We start from the raw sequence: 20,151 nt of genomic DNA, 5'->3' as shown, positions 1-20,151 counted from the left end.
CCCTCTATTCCCTCCCCCCGATGACAGGCAATCCCATACATTTTACTTGTGTTACAATATAACCTAGATACAATACATGTGTGTAAATACCATTTTCTTGTTGCACAATAAGCATTAGATTCCGAAGGTACATGTAACCTGGGCAGACAGATATTAGTGCTAACAATTTACATTCATTTCCCAGTGTTTCTTCTCTGGGTGTAGCTACCTCTGTCCATCATTGATCAACTGGAAGTGAGTTGGATCTTCTTTATGTTGAAGATTTCCACTTCCATCAGAATGCGTCCTCATACAGTATTGTTGTTGAAGTGTACAGTGATCTTCTGGTTCTGCTCATTTCACTCAGCAACAGTTGGTGTAAGTCTCTCCAGGCCTCTCTGTATTCCTCCTGCTGGTCATTTCTTACAGAGCAATAATATTCCATAACCTTCATATACCACAATTTACCCAACCACTCTCCAACTGATGGACATCCATTCATCTTCCAGTTTCTAGCCACTACAAAAAGAGCTGCCACAAACATTTTGGCACATATATGTCTCTTTCCGCTCTTTAGTATTTCTTTGGGATATAATCCCAGTAGTAGCGCTGCTGGGTCAAAGGGTATGCACAGTTTGATAACTTTTTGGGCATAATTCCAGATTGCTCTCCAGAATGGCTGGATTCTTTCACAACTCCACCAGCAATGTATTAGTGTCCCAGTTTCCCCACATCCCCTCCAACATTCATCATTATTTGTTCCTGTCATCTTAGCCAATCTGACAGGTGTGTAGTGGTATCTCAGAGTTGTCTTAATTTGCATTTCTCTGATCAGTAGTGATTTGGAACACTCTTTCATGTGAGTGGATAAAGTTTCAATTTCTTCATCTGAGAATTGTCTGTTCATATCCTTTGACCATTTATCAATTGGAGAATGGTTCGGTTTCTTATAAATTAGGGTCAGTTCTCTATATATTTTGGAAATGAGACCTTTGTCAGAACCTTTGCTTTTAAAAATATTTTCCCAATTTGTTACTTCCCTTCTAATCTTGTTTGCATTAGTATTATTTGTACAGAAACTTTTTAGTTTGATGTAATCAAAATCTTCTATTTTGTGATCGATAATGATCTCTAGTTCTCCTCTGGTCATAAATTCCTTCCTCCTCCACAAGTCTGAGAGGTAGATTATCCTCTGTTCCTCTAATCTATTTATTATCTCCCTCTTTATGCCTAAATCATTGACCCATTTTGATCTTATCTTGGTATATGGTGTTAAGTGTGGATCCATATCTAATTTCTGCCATACTAATTTCCAGTTTTCCCAACAGTTTTTTTCCAAATAATGAATTTTTATCCCTAATGTTGGAATCTTTGGGTTTGTCAAAGATTAGATTGCTATAGATGTACCCTTTTTTGTCCTTTGTATCTAATCTGTTCCACTGATCTACCGTTCTATTTCTTAGCCAATACCAAATGGTTTTGGTGACTGCTGCTATATAATATAGCTTTAGATCAAGTACACTTAGACCACCTTCCTCTGAGTTTTTTTTTTTCATTAGTTCCCTTGCAATTCTCGACCTTTTGTTGTTCCATATGAATTTTGTTGTTATTTTTTCTAGGTCATTGAAATAGTTTCTTGGGAGTCTGATTGGTATAGCACTAAATAAATAGATTAGTTTGGGGAGTATTGTCATCTTTATTATATTCGCTCGGCCTATCCAAGAGCACTGAATGTCTTTCCAATTATTTAAATCTGACTTTATTTTTGTGGCAAGTGTTTTGTAATTTTTCTCATATAATTCCTGACTTTTCTTTGGTAGATGGATTCCCAAATGCTCTCAACATTTGTTTGGAATGGAATTTCTCTTTGTATCTCTTGCTGTTGAATTTTGTTAGTGATATATAAAAATGCTGAGGATTTATGTGGATTTATTTTGTATCCTGCCACTTTGCTGAAATTTTGAATTATTTCTAGTAGCTTTTTAGCAGAGTCTTTGGGGTTCTCTAAGTATACCATCATGTCATCTGCAAAAAGTGATAGTTTGTTTTCCCACAGCCCCTCCAACATTCATCGTTATTTGTTCCTGTCATCTTAGCCAATCTGACAGGTGTGTAATGATACCTCAGAGTTGTCTTAATTTGCATTTCTCTGATCAATAGTGATTTGGAACACTCTTTCATATGAGTGGAAATAGTTTTAATTTCATCATCTGAAAATTGTCTGTTCATATCCTTTGACCATTTATCAATTGGAGAATGGCTTGATTTCTTATAAATTAAAGTCAATTCTCTGTATATTTTGGAGATGAGGCCTTTATCAGAACCTTTAACTGTAAAAATGTTTTCCCAATTTGTTACTTCCCTTCTAATCTTGTTTGCATTAGTTTTGTTTGTGCAGAAACTTTTTAATTTGGTGTAATCAAAATGTTCTATTTTGTGATCAATAATGGTCTCTAGTTCTCCCTTGGACACAAACTCCTTCCTCCTCCACAAGTCTGAGAGGTAAACCATCCCATGTTCCTCCAATTTATTTATGATTTCGTTCTTTATGCCTAAATCTTGGACCCATTTTGATCTAATCTTAGTATGTGGTGTTAAATGTGGGTCCATGCCTAGTTTCTGCCATACTAATTTCCAGTTTTCCCAGCAGTTTTTGTCAAATAATGAATTCTTATCCCAAAATTTGGGATCTTTGGGTTTGTCAAAGATTAGATTGCTATTTTTATTCACTATCTTGCCCTGTGAACCTAACCTATGCCACTGATCAACTAGTCTATTTCTTAGCCAATACCAAATGGTTTTGGTGACTGTTGCTTTATAATATAGCTTTAAATCAGGTACACTTAGACCACCTTCCTCTGACTTTTTTTTCATTAGTTCCCTTGCAATTCTCGACCTTTTGTTGTTCCATATGAATTTTGTTGTTATTTTTTCTAGGTCATTGAAATAGTTTCTTGGGAGTCTGATTGGTATAGCACTAAATAAATAGATTAGTTTGGGGAGTATTGTCATCTTTATTATATTCGCTCGGCCTATCCAAGAGCACTGAATGTCTTTCCAATTATTTAAATCTGACTTTATTTTTGTGGCAAGTGTTTTGTAATTTTTCTCATATAATTTCTGACTTTTCTTTGGTAGATGGATTCCCAAATACTTTATACTCTCAACATTTGTTTGGAATGGAATTTCTCTTTGTATCTCTTGCTGTTGCATTTTGTTAGTGATATATAAAAATGCTGAGGATTTATGTGGATTTATTTTGTATCCTGCCACTTTGCTGAAATTTTGAATTATTTCTAGTAGCTTTTTAGCAGAGTCTTTGGGGTTCTCTAAGTATACCATCATGTCATCTGCAAAAAGTGATAGTTTGATTTCCTCATTTCCTACTCTAATTCCTTGAATCTCTTTCTCGGCTCTTATTGCCGAGGCTAGCGTTTCTAGTACTATATTGAATAGTAATGGTGATAGTGGGCAACCTTGTTTCACTCCTGATCTTACTGGGAAAGGTTGTAGTTTATTTCTATTGCATATTATGCTTACTAACGGTCTTAAATATATGCTCCTGATTATTCTAAGGAATAGTCCATTTATTCCTATACTCTCAAGAGTTTTTAGTAGGAATGGATGTTGGATTTTGTCAAATGCTTTTTCTGCATCTATTGAGATGATCATATGGTTCTTATTAATTTGATTATTAATATGGTTTTAGAAATTATTTTAATAAAATCCCTAACATCTAATATTCTTATGTTTCTTTTTTTTCCTCCAAAAAGTGAAATTTGAGGTGTTGGAAGGATATGTATTAAGGAGTTTGGTTAGTTGAATGATTGTAGTGTTTTTCACATCTTTTTACAATTTAAAATTAAATACAAAATAGAAAAATACAGAAAAGGAAAATAAACTAACACAGAACAAAACATCGTCATATGCCCAGCAGAACATCAATAAGGATTCAAAATCTGTAGATTAATTTCAATTTTAAGAAAGCACATATAATAGTATAATTGCCTTTACTTAGCTAATTTTTTGGGGTAGTAATTGCTTTTTTTTTTTTTTTTGCTAATGATGAGAAGAATAGGAAATTGAGAGTTAGATTCAGGTCCTTTCTCTGACATAGTGGCTGAGTGATTGTGAGCAGCCTCTTAATTCTCCAGACAACTATCTAAGTTTGTAAACTACAAATAAATCATTCCTAGGAAATGGTGCAAGTTTGTTATATGAAAACTTGATTATACTTCATGAGTCTTGCCTTTTCAACCTCCCTTTTTCCCCATAGGTTGCTTAAATTGCTTCTTTGCTATTATTTTATATTATTCTATGTTTCTTTGCAAGGTTCCCATGTCTTATTGCCTGTGTGTTTTTGTTTGTTTGTTTGGGAAATTAAGGGAAATTATGGGAAATCTAAGGCCTAAAGATCTAAAATAATTTGCTCAAGTCAAACGTGAAAGTGATATATGTGGGTATCACAATTTCAGTCTTTCCACAATAGTGAGATATGAAAACCTCTGAAAAGGTTTGAAAAGCTAAATGTCAAGGGCTAATATTTCAATTATTTCATTTAGATAAATTTCTTTGCAGTAAATTGAGGTTTATATATAAAGAGAAACACTGGAAAACTGGCCTTAGTGTAAACTGAGTCTGTGGGGGAAGTAGCGTATACTAAAGATTATACTAAATGACTCATAGTTTGCAAAAGAATTCTTTATTAAATAATATTATGTTTCTTCTCTATTCAGACTATAGACGCCCAGAATGCAACCACACCTTTCAGTGTGAGCACTCCTATCTCTGACACATTTGCTTCCTGTGTTCTCCAGAGAAAGCCCCCTTGGTAATGAGCTCCCCAGATCCCAAAGCTCCCCATACCAGGGATCTGGACCAATCTACCAACTACCACAACCTAGCCAGAGACCTGGAGGTTAAAATGGCCACCCAGAAAGATACTCTCAGCCCTTTGCCTGAAAAGAGAATACAAACCAATGAAGCTGAGCAGAGCCAGGTCCAGAAAATTGTGTTACTGGAGAAAACAAACCATTTGATGAAGGGACTTCCCTCTGTTTCCTGCAGCAGGGAGGATGGAGGGACTGAGCATGTGTTGTCAGCTGCCATATGGAAGCTCAATCCAGTGAAGCAGTCATCCAAGAAGGCCCCCTGGGAGCAGAAGCCCAGTGCTTTTACTGAGGTCAAGAGACTAAAAGACAAACTTCAGAGCGAGAGAGCCAGAGAAGGGGACCAAAGCCCGGACTCAAACCAACGTGGCAAAGAACAGCAACCAATGGATTGTGTCCTGAGCGGGACAGGTAGCGCGTTCTCCTTTGTGTGGCCGGCCCGAGCCTTGGGTGAGCTGGGGAGCGCTTTCAGCAAACCAGTCAAGTATCTGGCCCAGAGAACAGCAGTGAGCTCCCAGCTCCCAGTCAGCAACTCGGCAGAAACCCTGGGGGATCTGTCAGGGTTCATTAACACCATGGATGCTATGTGTTGTGGAAATCTTTTGAATTCCAAGTTTTCCATCAGCGATTTGTGCAACTTGCAAATGTTACAGGAATGGGCCCCCCAGTGCAACACTTTCCCATATGCCTCAGAACTGTGGCCAAAGCCAGTAGCTCAGTTACACATTTCTTCCTCGTCCCCCTCCTCTGCCCCATCTCCCCCATCTTTGATGCTCCTGCCGCCCACATTCACATCTCTGGGCATGGCTACCCAGAACTGGTGCGCGAAATGTAACCTCTCCTTCCGCATGACATCCGATTTGGTTTTCCACATGCGATCACACCACAAAAAAGAATACTCCTCCTCTGAGGTGCAAGCCAAGAGGAGGAGGGAAGAGAAGCTGACCTGTCCGATTTGCCACGAGTATTTCCGAGAGCGCCACCATCTATCCCGGCACATGACTTCTCACAATTAGAGATGTAGCCGGGGACTGACTCAATCACACTCCGGGTGGTACTTGTGGGGCTCTGTTGCTCAAGGGAAGAATGATTTTGAATTCCTTTCTTTAGAGAAATGACTCTTTGCAATGATTGACAAATGTTTCCTTGGTCAGAGAGAGAGAATATTTGCAAAATTGGTCTTAGTTTTAAAAAGACAACTAAATCAGTCACAGTGCTGTTGAAACTAAAAGGAGCTTAGTGACCATCTTGTCCAACCCTTATGTACAAGTACTTGTAAATATATATTTTTAAGGAATGAAAATAGTGAAATGAAGCTGATTATTATTAATTCTCAATCATTGTACTTTTCAGATCTGTTTGTTGGTGTAATACAGACCTTGGAACATTTTCCAGGGTGTGAATTGTTTGAAATATAGGAAATGTCACTTCCATTTCTACTTCCTCTTAAGTCATTAAGTTCAGACATTCAGAAGGCAGAAAAATAACACCAACTCTCCCTTCCAAAAAAACATTATGTGCAAAAAACCTGAAGGATAAATGTATGCAGGATGGAAAAGAGTTGTGATTGGTAGCAATATAAAGAAAAAGAACTCTCTTAAGAGACTAGTTGGAAATTCTCTTCCAGGGTTATCTTTTCCTGATGGTACAGGGAGACAATTTTATTTCTCAACAATCATAGAAAGCAGTATTTTATTCTACCCAAAAAGTTGTTCCACACTCGCAAAAACCCCTTTTTGGATTTACCATGCTTCCTTTCTATTCACAACACCTTATTTTTCTTAGCTGGGGATATATGTTTGGGGAACCCACAATCTCTATCTCAGGACACTGTTCTCTATGAAAGTCAAAAACTCTCTGGGTGAATGTGAACACATACTACTTAGATGGCTTTATATTTAAAAAGATGCACAACTCTAAAGAATCACCCAGAAATGGAAAGGGGAATGGTTTGTAAGCAAAATAAATAACAGCAAGAAACTAGAAAAGGTCCTCTTCAGAAGAAATAGGGGAAGTGGTTCCAACCATGTCAGTACCTTACATCCCCCTCTTGTCCTTTGCCAGAGTGGGGCTTTTATTCACTATGTGCTCAGTGAAGCGTGCTCTGGTGTTTAAATGTCTGCTCATTTCCTGTCACATTTGAAAATCCTTCAGAACTTGCTGCCATTCAGGTGTGTGCATCTCTGATAATGTTGAGCCCATGACAGGTGGCACGTCTCTAGGCGGCAGCTGTATGCAGCAAAGGCAAATTTGGGCATTCTTTTATATGGTATTTGACATGTTTTTCTTCCTTTAAAGAGCAAGATCCATTTTAGCCACTCACTGGGATAAATCTTGGGGAATGAGGGCTTTATTGTATTAGATGCCTGAATAGGCAATAAAATTTCCCTTTTTAATGTTGAATTCATTTCAACAACTGTTTATTAAGTTCTTACTTAAATGCAAGGCAAAGATACATGATTATAAGTGATCAACCAGAAAGGGAAATGGAAGATGATTGCAGAAAGAAACCTGGCAAGAGAAAGTGCTCACTATCTTATGAACTAGGCAGTATTCAGGGGAAAAAACAGTGGATATGTTTAGGCACTAGTCTAGGCACAGGGGATACAAAGCCAAATATGAGACCCTACCTTCAAGGAGTTTATATTCCACTCAACAGAAAAGGAAACCTACTTAATATGTACCCAGATAATAAATACAAAATATATACAAGATAGTACAAAGTAATTTCATAAAAGAGAAAGAATTGACAACTGAGGGGATCAGGACCAGCCTCATGCAGAGGTGAGGTAGGAATGTACTTCCAGAAATGGAGGACCATCTGTGCAAAAGCACAAAAGTGCCATGTCCTGGGAGCAGCTACCTCATGAAAGGGAATGATAAGAAACATGCCTTTTTGCAAGAAACATGCTATAAAATGGTGTTGGCGTTTATCACTTGAGGGACACTGGTTTTAGTGCAGCATAAGTTGATGAGTTATCATTAAAGCAGATACCATATGAGCCCGTGGACAAATTGTTCTCTCTAAGGCTAAGTCTATTTCTAGGAGAAATATTTTAGAAGCTGTCAGATTTCCTGAGGGCTCTACTAATTAATCTTCTATGATATTATCAAGTCTGCTACCTTGACACAAATAAATTTCAGAACACAGATGGCAAATTTTCAAACTTCAATGATTTTGTATTGGCCAAGAGGTGGTAGGGCAATTTTTTTCAATTGTTTCCTTTAATTATTTTTTTTAAGTTGTCATTTACTTTGGTGGTTTATCATTTTGACCAATGCAACTGACATTTATATGGTGGTAAATGTTGAACCACCAGCTCTTTTAAAAATGTATGCATGATACACTTACTACCCTAATATACATCGTTAATATTTTCTCCTTCACTTTCTTAAATCTAGACAAAAAAAAGGTATCAGTGCTCAAGTGCTGTCCTTAGGTAGCTCCTACACTGCACTGACATGTTCACACTGTCAAAGATCCCTTCTTTCTATCTGTCTGTCTGTCTCTTACATCTATGTTTATATCTAAAATCTATCTATGATCCACCTATTGCTAACATCTATGTTCTATATCTAACATCTATCTATGAGCTATCTGTCTGTATATTTCTATCTATCCATCCATCCATCTTTTGACCTATCTTGTTCAGGCATCTAGCTTTGAAAATCTAAGATCCTGTAGTCCTTTTTGCTGATGGTATTCATTCTTTCAAGGAAGGCTTTAATCCAGGAAGACCTTTCTTGAGACATATCAAATGTCTCATGGATTGCTATAGCACTCTGTATAAGAAATTTTCTCTATTCATATTATTTATAGAGAAAGTACAATTTTGAATATAATCAACAGGCAGCCATCACATCTGATTCCCCTCCTTGGTATCTGAGAGTCCTATCAATTTTCTCTCAAACACTGGAAAGAAAAATTCTCTTTCTTCCCATCTTGGATCTTTGAAGGTGTTTGCTGAATATCAAAACATTCTGAAAGAGAAATTTGATATCTGCAGAGGACAGAGCAGGTAAATATTTTGCACTAAGAAGATATTTGCAATAGTTATAGTAAATGCATTCTTTTCATTTTGTACCAAAGCCATCAGCTGAATCAGCTAATCAAGATGACTATTGATGGTCAGAACTGGAGGTAAGACCAAGTTTGCCTGGCCTAATACCAATGAACTGCTCAGGCAGTTAGTGACAGGCCACAAAAATATGCTGAAGCAGATGGATGTGCCCTCTTCTTCCTCCTTTCTCTTCCATTGATTTAAGAAAAGGAACCCTGGAAGCAGTGGAGGATACAGTAGAGTGACTACTGTTGCTATGGAAACTCTGGGAGCAACCACAAACTGCTGAATTTTCAGGCTGCCTTTAGTGTCTCTCCTCATCCAGGTCATTAGCATCAGGAGCTGCTTCTGCCTGTGACCCTGTTTTCTAGTGGGATAGTGACCCCCAAGTTCTCCAGTGTTGATTAGAACACTCTTGCTATAGAATAGCTATGGATACTCCAAGAGAAGATTCTTTTCACTTTGAAGGATGGTAAGAAATTTCACTAGAGAGGTAATAAGAAGAAACACTTTTACTTTGTATCCCTAAAGTTGATCCCTTCCTTATTCCATCTATCCATGATGCTTTGGAAGAATATGTGGCATTGGAAGCCATGGGCACTGATGTTGTGGATAAGGGGATCATTTCCCCTTTTTGTACCCATGTAACCCATGGCTAGTTAATTCAGTATGCTTAGTTAGTTAGGGTGGTGAGAAAAACACTGACATAGATATCAGGAGACCTGAATTTTGGCCCTGACTTTACTGCTATCTTGTCATGCAACTTTAGAAAAGTTACTTAATTATATTGTGTCTCAAATCTCTCCTTTTAACAAGCCAGGGTGATACCTACCATACATAGTGCAGGTACAATTTCACCATGTGTAGAAATCATATCATTCTTTGTGCTTGAATTCTTAGCACCCAGCATTTAGATAAAAGGTATCTACTAAGTGGGTTAGGTACTAGGCTAAGTACTTTTTACAAATGTTATTTGATCCTCACAACAATCCTATGAGGTAGGTGCTATTATTATTCTCATTTTACAGAGGAGAAAACTGACGTTGATAGAGTTTGAGTGACTTTCTCACAGTCATGCAGTATGGAAGCTAGAAAGTTTGGTTTTCCAGACTGAATATCTACTATTCTATCCACAGCACCACCAGTAGCCTCTCTTATTAATCACTTAATAAATTGTTGTTGATTGGTTGATTGATAGGTTCCTTTGCATTCTCAGCCCCACTCCCAGTACCCACTTGCTTTTGCTTAAAAATTACAGGGAGATTAAGAATTTTTCCTTCATATATTCTGTGTGATGTAGAATCAAGCTGGTCTATTTTTCAGAGAGGACACCAAGAAACAGATACCAGACCAATAGTCTGGTTTAATGGCCTTTTTTGGGCCCCACCCCACTTGGGCTCCAAGCTGATCCACTATTGTCTCTGAAACATACTTTTGACTATCTACATCAAATCCCAGAATGAAACTTCCCTGCCAACATTTCCCATGTGAATTCTACATGCCCAGGCTAAAGTAACCTCAAAAGGCTCACAAAGTTGGAGGCAGTTGATATCTGGCATAACTTTTAGACAAAGCTATTCCCCCTTTTGCCCTGGCATCCCCAGACTCAAACACTCCAGTTGAATCTCCATGCATTTATTAAACAGATCTTCCTTAAGTGCAGTTCTACCCATGTTATCATAAACTTCAATGACTTCTTATTACTTCCAGCAACCAAAATAAAATCCCATGCTGCATTTTTCAAAGTCTTACATAATTTGGCCCCTTCTTATCTTTCCAGTCTTCTTACTCCTCAATGTAGTGACATTCATCTCCTTGCTGATCCACAAATTAGACCTTCCATTTCCTGGCTTCTGGTTATTTTCATTGGCTGTCTTCCATGCCGGAAACTCTTGCCCTCCTCAAATTGGCCTCCTACTTCCTTTGGCATCCTTTGAGTCTCAATGACAGCTCCACCTTCTGCAAGAAGCCTTTCCCAGTCCTTAATCTTTCTTTGTGCTTTCCCTCTGAGATTACTTCCAAATTATCCTGTTTATATCTTGTTTATACAGAATTCTTTGCACCTCTGCCATTGAATTGTGAGCTCCTCAAGAACACGGACTGTTCTTTTAACTTTTATTTGTATTCCTAGTACTTAGCACTAACCTGGAACATAGTAGGTGCTTAATAATTGCTCATTGCTCTTCTCATCTCAGTTCCATTCAATTTCATTCTGTTCTGGTTCTTTTTGATTTCATTGCACTGTAGGACATTTTGTTGGGTGCAGAAGACAAAACCAAAGTTAAAGATGTCTCCACTCAAGGAACTTTATTTTGGGGGGAGGGATAGGCAAACTATATACAATAAGTAAATGCCAAATCATTTCAGGCCAGAAGGGCTTCCATTCAGAAAAGGAGATCCAACCTTGAAGGAAGCTAGAGATTCTAAGAGACTGAGGAGAAGGTGGGTATGCATTTAGGCAAGGAGGGTAGTCTGGACAAAGGTTCAGAGGGTAAAGTGGTGTATTATTGCAGTGGAGTCAGGCTCTCCTTATTCCAGACTGAACTATTCAAACTAAGCTTCTTGATCAGGGTGGGGATTGTCCTGGTGAAATCATTTGCTGAAGCAACCACAGGGGATGATGAACTGAAAGCCAGATATACAAAACCTCCCACTGCTTCAGTTCTATAAGTTTCACGGGCCACATTATATAGCCCATGAAAGATGTTATAAATATTTATAAGTCTCTGATGCTGACTGATGTGAACCCCCAATTTGTTAGGTGGTCAATAAACATTTATTTAAAGTACCTATATGTGCCAGAAACCGAATCAGACAGTGCAGGTACACATGAAGGCAAAAATCAGTTCCTGTTCTCAAGAAGTCCACAATCTAAGGAGGTAAATTATTTAGTGTGTACTTTATGGGTGTTAAAGGACACCTGGAAAATTAATAGAAGAAAATAACAAAGGCTATTTTTATAGCACTATAAAGTTTGGAAAATACTTTGGAAACATGATCCAATTTGATCCTCACAACTGTCCTGTCCTCTATCTATCAGATGGAAACGGAAAGTGGTATATGCCAGATGTGTGATTCTGGATAAATCTCTTAACTTTTCAGTGTTAGAGGCAATATAAATCCGTATTGAGAGAGGGAGTTTCCTCTTCTAGGAATTTCTTATACTGATGAAATCACCAGTCTATCCCTAGGTGTACTAAATCCCTAACCCTTTCCCTATATTTATGCCTATTTCTGTCTCTATCTAAAATCCTATTTCAAATAACCAGGAAACTGAGGCAGAGAAAGATTACCCAGGTTTACACAACTAGTAAGTATATTAAACAGGATTCAATTCTTATCTTCCTGACTCCAATTCCAATATGGTATCTATTAGGTCACAATGATTCTCAGGAATTACATTAGTAATTTGCATTTATATAGTACTTAATTATTGACCAAGAGGTTTCTTTATCATAGTCTTATGAAGTAACTTAAATGCTTCCCCTCAGGAAATATAAGGGTAGGAACTGTTTTATTCTTGTCCTTTTTATCTCCAGTGCTTATAGTACAGTATGCTTAATAAACATCTGTTGAATTTAAATATAATATAATTAACCCCATTTTACAGGTAAGAAAATTCAGGTTTCAGAGAAATTAAGGGATCTATTTTAGATCTCATAGCTTGTAAGAAGATGCAGAGACCTTGAATTGTAAAGATTGACAGAATGGATTCTTGGTGAAGTATAATTTAGATAAGAAAGCCCCTTCCCACTTGGTGATTTGGGATTCTCTTGAAGCTATTCTTCTTTCCATTTTATTAGACTCCCCTAAAGAAATATAGCAATAGCTTTCTATAAATCTGTAGTTTCTCATCGTCATTGCTATTGTGGGATTTCCCCTTTTTCCTTCTTCCACTTTCCTGTGACACTCAATAAACTTCCTGACCTCACTTTAGAGCAAGGATTATTAATTTGGTGTTCATGAACTTAACCTCTCTCCACTTTACAACTGTATTTCTATGTAATTGCATATATTGATAACTATTAATAGTTAATTAATAATTATTGATTAATTAATAGTTATTAATAACTATTTCTACATAATTGATTTCCTTTATAGTCTTGTGTGCTTTATACATTTTAATGATAACAATTTCTAGCATATGTGCAACACTTTAAATTTTAAAAGTGTTTTTAAAATATCATCTCATTTGATCCTCATTATGTCATTTGATCCTTGGGCAGTAAGTGTTATTATTACTCCCATTTTATAGATGAGGAAACTGAGGCATATGGAAGTTGTGATTTGGTTGGGCTCATCAGTATATGTTTCAAGACAGATTTGAACTTAGTTCTTTCTGACTCCAGGTCGAGTACTCTATCCCCTGTGCCATTTAAAACTATTATTCAGATTAGCAGTCCATAAATTTCCCAGATTGTTGAAGGAATCCATGATACAAACCTCTAAAACATGACTGGACTATCAAATTCTAGACCCTTTTCCCCACCTTTTTCCCCATTTTCATATTTTTTAGCACATATCCAGACTCCTAGATACCCATTTCTCCTAGTATTAATTGAAAAGAAGGTGTGTTGATACAGATATTCATTGGAGGAAGGTAATGGAAGAAGCACTTATTAAAGGCCTGATACATGCTAGATACTGTGACAAGAGCCTTAAAAATTTCTCATTTGATCCTCAAAACAATTCTGTGAAGTAGGTGATAATTTCCTCATTTTTACAGACAAGGAAACTAAGGCAGACAGAGATGAAGAGATTTGTCCTGAGTTACAGAACTACTAAATAATTGAGGCCAAATTTTTAGGTATCTTTCTAACTTGAGGTCCAGTGTTCTATCCATTGTGCTACCAAACTGCCAGTATTCATTGGCTAAAATCTGTATAAATGACCCAGAATAGTACTTGGCCAGAGCTAACCACTTATTCCACAGCTAGTATTTGTGGTTATAGCATTTGTAGCTCAGATGTATTTTTTTTAAATGGAAAAGAATGTGCATGAAGGCTGAAATATTCCCATCATCAAATTCTTGTCCATTTGGCAGGACCCAAAGGCTGTATAAGCAAACATTGGCTAGTTAGACAATTCTGGCTAAAATGATTGGGTCAGTTCTGTTAAAAAACAATAACTCATCATTGACAGCTAATAAAAATAAACAAATAATCTACCAAACTCTTCCCATAAAATCCTAAATTTAGGTTTAATTTTGACCACACAGAAAAATAATAATTTCATAGCATACATTTTCCTTAGCATCTAAATAAGTTGTACACAATATAAACAGAAATCTCTAATACATTTGATCTTCATCCCTTTCCAATTCAGTCCATGTACATATTAAGTTCAAAATCTTCTGTTTGGCATTTAACATCCTTATAATAATCTGTCTCCAACCTCTCTTTGTAGGCTGATTACACATTACTCCTTTCTTATGCATGCTGAATGCCAGCCAAGCTAGTTTACATATGGTTCATTACACATATATGACATTCCATTTCCTGCATCCAAGCCTTTCTCACAGGCTGCATCTTGTTCCTGGAGTGCTCTTCCTCCTCACCTACAGCCATGAAATTCCTTTCAGTTCAAGTGACACCTTTTTAAAGAGGCCTTTCCCAGTGATCTCTCCATTTCATATATTTTGCATTTAAGTGGGATAAAGGGATTGGCACACATCCCTTTCCTTTCTTCCCCACGGGGCATTTCTACTATGGGTCCATGAATGTGGTTCAGATGAGTTTAAGACCAGGGAGAGCTTAGCCTGTAATAAAGAGGCATTATTCTCTCCTCTTTTTTTGTTCACTCTTCTCATGTCATTAAACTTGATTGGAATCCTGGACCATATACTTATATCTTAAGTTATAGTTCTTTTCTAGAATCTCCCCACAGGTAGAATGAAAAAGTATGCAATGTACAGGAAAAATCAGGAATGGGACAGATATTTATTTCCTACATACATAGAATTCTAAAAGGCTCAAATGGCTCACCACAATTATTGACAGAACAACAACTTAAAAGAGGCTGACACTTAAACCTCATCAAAATACAATGTAGTTTGTGAGATTGCCTAGTAAATATTCTTTACCCATTTTACCTCAGCTCTGCACTGTCCAAACAAGTCTGTGTCTTCTGGGAAAAAATGGGTCAAGTTTGGGTCCATTCTCTGAGTATAGTTTTCTCTCTCTCTCTCTCTCTCTCTCTCTCTCTCTCTCTCTCTCTCTCTCTCTCTCTCTCTCTCTCTCTCTCTCTAAATTAGGATAGTTTCTGGGAAGACCTTTCTAAGCCATGAGTCAATTCCATCTAAGTCTGTTAGATCTCTTGAATTTTCAAGATCATCTCCAAGCCTGGACACATCCATCTTGGAATAGATACTTATTCATATAGGCAACATGGAATAATGTGAATGGGCACTGAATTTAGAGCCAATTAGACTTGTGTTTAAATGGAGGCAGAGATTTACTAGCTATGTAAAAACCCAAGGCAGGTCACTCAATCTTTCTGTCTTAGTTTTTCCATCTGTAAAATGGGATTGTGTTTAATTTTCAAACATCAAAGGGAAAAAGGACCCAGCCTCAGGTCTGGGTATGGAGAACATGCTTTTTATTCCAGAGTTCATAATATGTGTTTGGAGAATGATGTCAAGGACAAGATGCTCCACCCTATTGAGTTGTGAAAGAATCCAACCATTCTGGAGAACAATCTGGAATTATGCACAAAAAGTTATCAAACTGTGCATACCCTTTGATCCAGCAGTGCTGGATTTCCCAAAGAAATACTGAGAAGGGGAAAGGGACCTGTATGTGCCAAAATGTTTGTGGCAGCTCTTTTTGTAGTGGCTAGAAACTGGAAAATGAAGGGATGCCCATCAATTGCAGAATGGTTGGGTAAATTATGGTATATGAAGATTATGGAATATTATTGTTCTGTAAGAAATGACCAACAGGAGTAATACAGAGAGGCTTGGAGAGACTTACATCAACTGATCATTATACACTTCAACAACAATACTGTATAAGGATGTATTCTGATGGAAGTGAATATCTTCAACATAGAGAAGAGCTAATCCAATTCCAATTGATCAATGAGGGACAGAATCAACTACAACCAGAAAAGGAACACTGGGAAATGAGTGTAAACTTTGAGCATTTTTTGTTTTTCTCCCCAGGTTATTTTTACCTTCCTAATCCAATTCTTCCTTTGCAACAACAACAACAACAACAAAATTCGTTCTGCACATATATATTGTACCTAGGATATACTATAAGATATTTAATATGTATGGGAATGCCTGCCATCTAGGGGAGGGATGGAGGGAAGGAGGGGAAAATTCGGAACAGAAGGGAGTACAAGGGATAATGTTGTAAAAAATGTTATAATTATAAAATTAATAAAAAATATATATAAAAAAAGGAGTAGCCAGGTGGTGCAGTGGAGAGATCACCAGCCCTGAAGTCAGGAGGACCAGAGTTCAAATCTGGCCTCAGACACTATACTTAACACTTCCTAGTTGTGTGACCCTGGGAAAGTCACTTAACCCCAATTGTCTCAGCAAAAAATAAAATAAAATAAAAATTTAAATAAAAATATATAAAATAATAAATAAAAATTTATGAAGGTCCAACCATTAAAAAAATGATCAGTAAAAAAAAAATGCTCCATCCTATACCTTAAAGGTAGCATAGAGAAATTGTCCTGATTTAATCTACAACATGAAAGATAAAAGAGCTCTCAGTTTCTGGACAATTCATTTAAAAATCCCATGAGGAGTACCATAGCATACGTAGATAGTATAGTGAATAGAGCATGGGTCCTTGAGTTCAAATTGTACCTCAGACAGTTAACACTTATTAGCTGTGTAAGTCTGGACAAGTCTCTTAATCCCAATTACCTTGCGCCCCCCCTCCCCCCAAATCCCATGATAATTCTTCTGACTTCCTAGGGAGTCAGGGTAATGTTAATTGTTCAAGTGTTTGCCTTTGACTCAGAAAGAACAAGATGCAAATTCTCTTTCTGATATTTAATAATTCCACGTGCTCAACAGGCCATAAAGGGAAAGCCTCCTTTTTCTCTCCTTATTCAAGTCCAAGGGTTTGTCGAGAAGCAAGAGACTCAGACTTGAATGTGCCCTGTTCAACCATTGTGTAACATGGGTTTCCCATATTTATTTATCTATGAATATGTTGTATCCCTCCAGTAGTATAAGCTGTCAAAGGACAAAAAATATTACCCTTTTGTACCTTGTATTCCAAGCACAAGTCTGTATAAAATCTAGCACATAGTATGGATTTAATAAAAGCTTTTTGACTAATTACTAAACCCCATTGCCTTTGTTTCTTCATAACCATACATACACACACACACACACACACACACACACACACACAAACATATATATACACAATTGGAGTAATATGTTATATTATTCTTCTGGTCTTTGGATCATGATATGTTTATCCTTCCATGTTTCCATAAATTCTTCCTGTTTGTCAATTTTATGAATCATAACATTCTATTGTATAAATATCTCTTTATTTATTCAGCAATTCTAACTGAACCTGTCAGTTGGTACCAGTTTTTCCCATTTCTAATGAAGTGGATCTGAATCCTTTGGTGAAAGTAAATCTTTATTCCTGTTTGCCCATATTTGATAATAAAGTCCAAGCATTGTTGTTCAGATTCCTTAATTATCAGAGGAATAAAAATCAAGGCAATCTTAAGATTTTTTTTGACAGGGGGAGAGAAGGTGAAGTTGAACCTCCAACAATGCATGCATCTGTGTAATTCATACTATAGTTTAATCTTTGAGATCTTTCTAGGGACACCAAGAGCTTATGTACAATTACTATCTTTCAAGAGGAGGATTTGAACTCGTCTTCCTGTTTTAAAGCCAGCCCTCTAATCACTATTACCAGAAGCTTTTTTACTTAGTGCTTTAAGCCAATAATCAGTTACAATATCCATTGTTGTTAGGGTTGTGGGAAAAGAGGCACTTTCTTGGTGGAGCTTTAAAATGATGAAAACTTGGAAGAACATCCTAGTAAAAGGCAATGAATCACCAAACTGATCATGTAAATGCTGATCCAACAATTGCAATTGAAAGGGGATTTTTTGTTTGTTTGTTTGTTTTTAATTAAGTGAATTCAAAAGAAACTTGATGTGATAATGCAAATCCTATATTTAAAGTCAGGATCTGGATTATAATCTTGGTTTTGCTATTAACTTCATGTGTTACAGAGCCAAATTCTTTGGGTCTCAGTTTCCTCATCTGAAAAATGAAAGAATTGGATTAGATGATTTCTAAAGTCTCTTCAAGAGCTCAAAATCATATAATCTTGTGGTTAGTTTAGTTATGGTCCAGTCAATTGCAAATGACAAGGGCATGTGAATGTTTTACATTTTCATTTGACTTACTGTGAAAAGAGTGTTTTTGTTGTTATTGCTTTGTTTTTTATTCTTATAATATCATTATATTCATAGAACAAATGCACATATCCATTCCATCCTCTGGTCTTATAGTAGCTGAGCTTGGATAAGTGTAGGGCAAGATGATTCCTTGGGTCAGTTTAAAAAGTGGTCACTGTATATTTGGCACATTTTGGATAAAAATGTTTTCATCAAGGCTGAGGGTAGAGAGCAGCTACTTCTGTTAAAAGACATGACATGCCCTTCAATGATCTCCAAAACAATCAAATCAGTTTTTGTACCTCTGCCCAAAACTCTGGCAAAACTTCTCTTCCAGATTTCCTGTTTAGATGATTGATTCTTATAAGTCTTCTCACTTCCAAAGAAGTAGTGGGGTGTAATGTTCTGGCTTTGGAGTCAGATAGTCAAAAAACATTTATTAAGCCTTATTATGTATCAAGCATTGTGCTAAGTACTTTATATATAACGAAAAGTAAAAGACAGTTTTTGCTTTCAAGAAGAATTAGATTCAAATCCATGAATATATAGAAAAATTTCCCACAGGAAAAGTGAAGTTCATTGTGAGGAAATCATACATCATTTGTGTATTCTTAGATATATAGTATAAAGGAGAGAGAGCACTGCTTATAGAATTAGAAGGCGTAGGTTCAAATCCCATTTCTGATGCTACCTGTATGACTTTGGCAAAATCATAACCCCCATGGGTTTCAGTTTTCTTATCTGTAAAAATAGGGACTTAGGCTATGTGAGATAACTATTGATATTTCTTCTAGCTCTAGATCTAAAGGTGTAAAACCTAAATAGAGGACATTGCTCTCAGTAAACTTAAAAGAAGATCAAATGTATTTCTTTTTCTTAGTTGAACCTTCAATAGGTTCCCATTATCTATTTGAAGAAATTGAAAATGTTTTAAGCTGACATTTAATTCCTTCCACAATCTGACCACAATCTGTCTTTTCAGCTTGGATCATATTATTCCTTTTTATGAATTCCTTGCTTCTCCCTTTCCCTTTATTATATTCTCAACACTTAGAATAGTGCTTGGCACACTATAGAAACCCAATAAATGCTTGTAAACTTTGTTTGACTTCTGGCAAAATTGGATAATCTTTCTTCTCCTGATCTTGTCCTGCTTCCTTCCATTTCCCTATTTTGGCTCATTCAATTCTCTTTATTTCTGCAATGGATTTTCCCCTACTTCAGTGTTTAGACAATTGAAATCTCCCCTTTTTATTCAAGGACCATCTCAGGTAAAATTTCACTCCTAATTAAAAATTCCCCCTTCCTTATCCAATCTCTCAACACTTTGTTTGAATCTCTCTTATGCATGTGTTAATTTTTGTATTATAGAAATTTCGGTATATATCTCATTGCTGTTACTAGCTTCTAAGGTCCTTGAAAAGGATCTTGAATTCAATTTAGTCTTATTCATATTAGATATTTCTAGCATAAAACCTTTGTTGTTCTTGTTGTTGAGTTTCTCAGTTGTGTCCAACTCTTTATGACCTAATTTGGGATTTTCTTGGCAGTTATTGGAGCAGTTGTCATTTCCTTTGCCAGGCCACTTTGCAGATGAGGAAATGGAGGCAAGCAGAGTTAAATGACTTGCCCAGAATTACACAGCTAGTAAGTGTCTAAGGCCGGATTTGAATTCATGAAAATGAGTTTTCCTGGTTGAAGGTCCAGTTCTTTATTCACTGTGTCTCCCAGCTGCTACAGCATAAAACCCAGTGACTTGTTTATAATTGGTTGTTAATAGGTGTTTAAAAAAATAAATATTAAATGAAAGGAGGATAATAGAA

General features: G+C 36.6%; 1 protein-coding gene across 2 annotated transcripts in view; it reads left to right on the top strand.

Moving 5' to 3' along the window:
- Positions 1-6,180, top strand: part of ZNF488 (zinc finger protein 488) — a 77,892-nt gene extending 71,712 nt beyond the window's left edge. For both annotated transcript variants that reach the window (XM_074285247.1, XM_074285246.1), the window contains exon 2: positions 4,716-6,180. In XM_074285247.1, the coding sequence (XP_074141348.1) occupies positions 4,814-5,884 (1,071 nt within the window). In that variant the 5' untranslated portion in view covers positions 4,716-4,813 and the 3' untranslated portion in view covers positions 5,885-6,180. The remainder of the gene's footprint in view (positions 1-4,715) is intronic.
- The last annotated feature ends 13,971 nt before the right edge of the window (positions 6,181-20,151 follow it).

This window comes from Sminthopsis crassicaudata, chromosome 2 (genome assembly GCF_048593235.1).
Source record: "Sminthopsis crassicaudata isolate SCR6 chromosome 2, ASM4859323v1, whole genome shotgun sequence".
Classification (NCBI taxonomy): domain Eukaryota; kingdom Metazoa; phylum Chordata; class Mammalia; order Dasyuromorphia; family Dasyuridae; genus Sminthopsis; species Sminthopsis crassicaudata.
Note: the sequence above shows the minus strand (reverse complement) of the source record. Positions and strands in the feature narration are given on the sequence as shown.